Source organism: Sinocyclocheilus grahami, unplaced genomic scaffold (assembly GCF_001515645.1).
Source record: "Sinocyclocheilus grahami isolate Dianchi unplaced genomic scaffold, SAMN03320097.WGS_v1.1 scaffold675.1, whole genome shotgun sequence".
NCBI lineage: Eukaryota > Metazoa > Chordata > Actinopteri > Cypriniformes > Cyprinidae > Sinocyclocheilus > Sinocyclocheilus grahami.
Window position 1 is genome coordinate 118743 of NW_015505854.1, and position 6468 is coordinate 125210.

The 6468-nt window shown below is 40.8% G+C and overlaps 2 protein-coding genes across 3 annotated transcripts in view; one reads left to right on the forward strand and one right to left on the reverse strand.

Annotated features, from left to right (window-relative positions):
• Nucleotides 1-593, forward strand: part of LOC107559141 (AFG3-like protein 1) — a 7619-nt gene extending 7026 nt beyond the window's left edge. The window contains exon 8 of the mRNA XM_016242876.1: nt 509-593. Within this exon, the coding sequence (XP_016098362.1) occupies nt 509-593 (85 nt within the window). The remainder of the gene's footprint in view (nt 1-508) is intronic.
• LOC107559144 (dysbindin domain-containing protein 1-like) overlaps nt 246-6468 on the reverse strand; it is a 17917-nt gene continuing 11694 nt past the window's right edge. The window contains exons 2-4 of one of the 2 annotated variants that reach the window (XM_016242881.1): nt 4428-4574; nt 2898-3035; nt 246-961 (exon numbers count right to left, since the gene is read on the reverse strand). In XM_016242881.1, the coding sequence (XP_016098367.1) occupies nt 789-961; nt 2898-3035; nt 4428-4574 (458 nt within the window). In that variant the 3' untranslated portion in view covers nt 246-788. Of the gene's footprint in view, nt 974-2897; nt 3036-4427; nt 4575-6468 lie in introns of both variants that reach the window. The other variant, XM_016242880.1, reaches the window with a different exon arrangement.

A 6468-nucleotide genomic window follows, 5' to 3' on the forward strand; every position in this document is an offset into this window, starting at 1 on the left:
ACTGCGGCTCTCTAGGACCGAACTTGCCTACCCCTGCACTAGGTCAACACCCTCTTGTCGGTAAAGATGAGAACCCAGTGCAATATACTGCAATATGAATTAGGTTCTGACAAATTCTGAAATGCAAAGATGTATGAAATCAATCTTGTGTAGCTCAAAGTGTCTGCGTTCATGTACTTGCGTAGGGTATGTTTCAGGCCTTGGGCATGATTTTTTTTTTTACAAGATTTTTCACTTTGTTTCTGGGTCTCCCTATTTTCATGCAGAATCTCCTTGAAGGACACTTTTGTTGGGAATTCTTGTAACTTCTCTGCATTGCCATGTCTTGAGCTATGCTGTAGGTTCTCTGTCTTATCACAGTTGCAACTTCGATACATAGCACTGTTCTTTAAACAGTTCCTTGAAGATTCGAATCACTGTGGAATTCCTCAGTTACTCCTTAGATTGACTTTGCTTGAGCCAGTGTTGTCCATAATGCTACATCATGCTTCAATTTCTCCATATGCAGTAGTCACATGGAGAAGACTGAAAGTAACTCTGTCCCAAAGAGGCGTCCCAAAAATCCTAGTTGGATGAAGTCTGTTCCATCTTGAGAAAGAGTCTACACATACCCCAGCTTTTTGGAGCGCTCTTCTTGTTCATAATGGACAAAGGGATTGCATTATCTTTAGGCGAGACCCCCATGTCCTTTGATCCCAAGGGTTCCTCATCTTCTTGCTTGAGAAGGAACCTCCACTTTCCGCACAAGGGCTTTGTTTTCTTCCTAAGCCCCTGTAGCTGTCCCTAGCTCAAGGCTGCTGGGATTGAGAGCGCTCTATCTTCAACATTGGCTCTGTGTTTTCGGAGTCACTGTGGTGCTTTCGATCTCTCGGCTGCTGTTCCCCTTTTCCACCACGGGTCCAGGAGGGTGAGCGAACGTAACCGCTGTGTGGAAATCTAGGTAATGGTGGCTGCTGGCGATCTGCGGGGTGAACTTACAAAACCAACTAATGAAAAACACATTCATAACCACTGGCCATAGTTCTGTTCCAAAACCTAGTCAGTTGTCTACCATGATGGCATTTTAAGGCACCATAGGTCAACTCATGAATGCTGTTCCAACAGGTGGGCAGCAAAATTTAGAAGTTGTCTTCTAAAGTACTTTTCACATTCACAAAACCATTTTAAATGCAACTCTTAACAAAAGTATCTTTTACTTCCGTATGAAAAGGATTAGTATAGGACAGGTGTCTCCAACCCTGCTCCTGGAGGGCTATCGTCCTGCAGAATTTAGCTCCACCTCTAAGCAAACACACCTAAACCAGCTAATCAAGGTATTCAGGATTACTTAAGTTGCAGGCAGGTGTATTGGAGCAGGGTTGGAAATGAAGTCTGGAGGAGGGTAGCCCACCAGGAGCAGGGTTGGCTTCCCCTACATTAGTAGGTAGCATCACGAAAGGGTGGTTTTAGGCAGGGGTGCCCAGCCTGCTCCTGGATGGCCACCATCCTGCAGAGTTTATTTCCAACCCCTATTACACAAACCTGAACCAGCTAAACACATAATTTTCAGGATCACTAGAAACTTTCAGCCAGGTATGTTTGTGGCAGGTTGGAGCTGAACTCTGTAGGATATTGATCCCTGGGAACCAGGGGGGTTTGAACAGAGTGGTCAAAGGGGTGGCCACACTTCATTTTATGGTGGCCACGGCCTCCCCTGGTTACACCCTAGGTCCACCCCTGGGTTTTCAGTCCCTGAGCTGCTGCCAATTATGAGCTATTTAAACCAGTCACTTATGACAGATGCTGCTTTAGAGAGTTGCTACAGACGTAGGCAGTAGACAGCAAAGCAGCTCACTAGATTTTGGAACAGAGCTCATATGAGTCATGTCTGACTCCTCAACATGCTGTCTTTAGGGATGTTCACACCGACAGGGATTTGTACTAAAAAAAAAGCATCCGGATGTCATTCATTTTCAATGAGACTCAGCAATCTGAGGCCACATGAGCAATAGACATTGTTGGTGTTTAGTTCAAGTTTAGTTTCATGCATAGCTATACAGTGAGGTGAGTAATAATATATAAGGATACAGCAGTTAAGTAGGAATGCCTTCTAACAAGCAAAAGTAAAAATGCCTCTCAGTCTTTTAAGCACTGACAAATTTGGGGTCTAGACAAATGTTATTCACATAACTTAGAGACCAGGGAGCATAACATTTAAGCAGCAGGTTTGAGGAAATGCTAATCTAGATTGCTCTGAATGCCACTGACATTGCCTCATAGTTTAAATATTTAATATGTACACATTTGTGCACTTCAGCTCAGAACTTAATCAAATAATAATCACTGTAGATTTCCATGGAATCACTGAACTGTGCCAGCAGCCAAGTATCCAACATCCTCTACTACTCAATGTTATCCATCTGTTTTATTTGTCTTGCTTCATCGTGAACATTCAGTCATAGACAACAGAGTGCTGCAGGAATGAGACCTAAAATGCAGAAATGAGCATATTTGCACATCCGGTTTGAATGGGTTTTTGGCTAAATGCCTGAAATAAGGTACTGTATACGGTTAACACAAGCTTAATATCTTGAAGATATTAAATAAAGACTGAAAGTTGTCGTGCATAATTTGAAATTATGCACGGCATTTAGGTAATGCAGCCATGCTGTAGTTTGTTTATAGCCTAACCTGGCCACAGGGCTTATTTTCTCTTGGTTTCTTGTCGAGGGAACCGGGGGATGCTAACTTCTGGGTTGACCTATAAAAATATGTCATCATCCCTGCAGCACTCTATTTCTCCCAGTTTAATTTTTAAATGAGATTCTGAAGAATATGTTTGAGGACTGGATTGATTTCACTTTAAAGCTCCCTGGTATGGAAAACAAAAAACTATATAAGTCTGAGAGCTGACTCACTTGCTGGGGATTCTATATGATTCTCCTCATCTGAATCAGCAAACACCTCCCCCAGCTCCTGGTCAGACATGTCTGTGAGCTCCGTCAGGTCCAGGAGGTCAAAGTGTACCTCCAGAGAGGACACACTGCTGAGAGGCTCTGAGATCATGCAGAAGATTGCAGAATGTAACTACATTATTTTGACCAGATGACCTATTAAGAGCAGTTCAATTATATTTTTAAATTGACTTCATTGTTCTTTGCTCAGACATGTTGTGTACTAAGGGGTGTGCTTACTGTGCTATTAAGTATTAAGTGACTTTCTGAGAAATAATTGCGGGATATAAACTCGCAAATGTTAGTTATAAAGTCAGAATTACAGGATATAAAGTTGCAATTCCGTGTTATAAAGTCAGAATTGACCCTTCGCAGCGAGCTTGATTGACAGGCGTTCTGACCAATCATAACGCAGAATCCGCCATTTTGTCTGATGGTGTGCATTGAGGTCTTTCTGAGGTTGAAATAAAATTCCTTCTGATGTTCATTCATGTCAATGTCATGCTTTAAGTAAATACGAAAAAGACGATCGGTTCACGTGCCGCTTGAACCGAGGCTCTACAGAGATCTGTCACAACACATTAAAGAGCCACAAAATGGTATTTAATGTTTGGATTTCTTACAAAATTTGAAAGCTAAGACTTTGTTTCACACCAGAAGTAACCTGCTCTGTCTTGTCTGATGGCGTGTTGTCAGTTTCCTCTTTGCTCCACGATGTATTTTTCACTGTGTTGGAATATGATGTATGGCGTGAAAGCATCATGGCTTGTCGGACATAGCAACAGTAACTAAGGGGACGGGTGTTTGTGAAGGACTTGTGAAGGGAATTTCAAAATATAAACTTGCAATTGCAAGAAAAAAGTCAGAATTGACACTTCGCAAAGGGCTTGATTGACAGGCGATCTGACCAATTATAACGCAGAATTCGCCATCTTGTCCGACAAACAAATCGTAAATTTTCGGTGGACTTAAACTTGAAAAGTGTTGTGTATTGACATCTTTCCACGGTTGAAATAAAATACGTTCTGATGTTCATTCATGTTTACTTCATGCTTTAATTAAATAGAGAAAAGACAGTCAGTTCACGTGTGCCGCTTGAACTGAGCCAATAATGTGTCATGACACATTAAAGAGCCACAAAATGTTATTTATTGTTTGAATCTCTTTTAAAAAATGAGAAAATTTGAAAGTTGAGACCTTGTTTCATGCCAGAAGTAACCTGCTCTGTCTTGTCTGTCGGCGTTAATTAAGCTTTCATAATTATGTGAATCTAAAGTACATGTTTACCTTATATTTCTCCCCAAAATCAAAATACTTTTTTTATTCATTAATCTAGATCACTGTTAATGTTAAGGACAATTTATTAATTGCAGTGAAAATGGAAAATAAATAAATAAAAAATATATTTGTTGCACAAAATGTCACTTCTGCTTTTGAGTTGTTTTGACTGGGATGAAATATGACCTGCGTGTGCTCTTGACAGGTTTCACTCACGTCGTTTCTCGGTGATCAGCACCTGGCTGCCATGGTGTGACGGAGTACCGACATGCTCTCCTGAGGCATTGTGGGAGGCCTCGCTGATGAGACTGGCAGAGCTGGAGGACTTCAGAAGCTTCTGGAACTCTCGATCTCTAAGTGGTCCTACAACAACAACAACAAAAATAAATAAATAATAAAGAGACTAAACTCTGCAGGAAACTCTTCCAGAGTTGAGAACCATTTTACAGTTTACTGCACTTTCTTATACTTGTTATTTCCCTACAGTGGCTAATGAACCGGAAGTCTCGCACATTGACAGAAAACAGCTTACTTGCATGTTGAAAAATAAGGTGGACATGGTTGCTAGGGTGTTCTGGGTGGTAGCCAGGGAATTTATGTAGCTGATAAAGTGGTTGTTAGTGCATTGCTGCAGTAGACAGTTGCTAGGGTGTTCTAGATGGTTGTTAGCACATTGCTTTGTGGCTGTTAGCATGTTGTAATGGTGTTGCTAAGGTGTTCTGGGTGGTAGCCAGAAAATTGCTGTGTAGTTGCTAAGGTGTTCTAATTGATTTTTAATACATTTTTAGATTATAAAGTTGCTTGGGTGTTCTGGGTGGCTTTTAGCACATTGCTAAGTGTTTGCTAGGGTGTTCTGGATGGCTTTTAGCACATTGCAAAGTGGTTGTTAGGGTGTTCGGGTTGGTTGTTAGCACATTGCTAAGTGTTTGCTAGGGTGTTGTGGGTGGCTTTTAGCACATTGCTACGTGTTTGCTTGGGTGTTCTGGATGGCTTTTAGCACATTGCAAAGTGGTTGCTAGGGTGTTCTGGATGGCTTTTAGCACATTGCTAAGTGGTTGCTAGGGTGTTCTGGATGGCTTTTAGCACATTGCGAAGTGGTTGCTAGGGTGATCTGGATGGCTTTTAGCACATTGCAAAGTGGTTTCTAGGGTGTTCTGGATGGATTTTAACACATTGCAAAGTGGTTGTTAGGGTGTTCGGGTTGGTTGTTAGCACATTGCTAAGTGTTGGTTGTTAGCACATTGCTAAGTGTTTGCTAGAGTGTTCTGGATGGCTGTTAGCACATTGCTACATGGTTGCTAAGATGTTCTGAGTTGTTGCCAGTGCGGTGCTATGTGATTGTTAGGGTGTTCTCATTATGTCATTATGGTGTTCTGGGTGGATGTCATTGCTATGCGGTTGCTCTGGTGTTCTCAATCACAGTTTAGCTCTACGTCTACAGCGATCTCTTGCTGGCCATGTCTCGTTCTCTAATGGGGTTTGCCAGCGGTTGCCAAAGAAGTGAAACAGAAGATGCTTGTGTTTCCCTGAGTGTTTAAAGAGCTTTCAGCCCTCTATTGATTTCTTGCGGCAGTAGTCAAAGCAGACAGGCATTTTATATCGTTGAAGTCAGTTCAATTACACACATGGGACAAGAAAACAAGTGGACAACTGGATATGTATTTTTGGAACGCATATTTTTTAGATATGCAGCAAAACATGTCCTGCAATTTTATTTAAAACATTTTTTTTTACAAGTATTATATAATATATTATTGTATAATAAATTATTTTATATTAGTATTTTATTTTATCATATTTTATTTTATATAGATGCAGATAAAATATGTATGTATATACATATCTCGCCAAAACACACAAGGCACAGACCGTTATATATATATATATATATTTATACAACAGTTTGTTCTGGTTCTCAAATCTGATTGGTTGAGAACTGTGAGATATTGTACTGGTATCGCTACAGGAACACCCTTTCACAATTTTGTATCTCTCCGCCTTGAGAACTGTGAGATATTGTACTGGTATCGCTAGAGGAACGCCCTTTCACAATTTTGTATCACTCCGCTTGTTCTAGCCGGGTCTATGTTATTTTTAAATTATTCACTGAGCTAATCGTAGAGTACGTTAGTTAATGTAAGAAGAAACATCTAACTTCATGGTCTCTCTCTCTCTCATTTGGATGCACGTCTTGCCACATTGTCTCTCTCTTATAACCTCATTGTTTCTCTCTTATAACCTCATTATGTCTCACTAA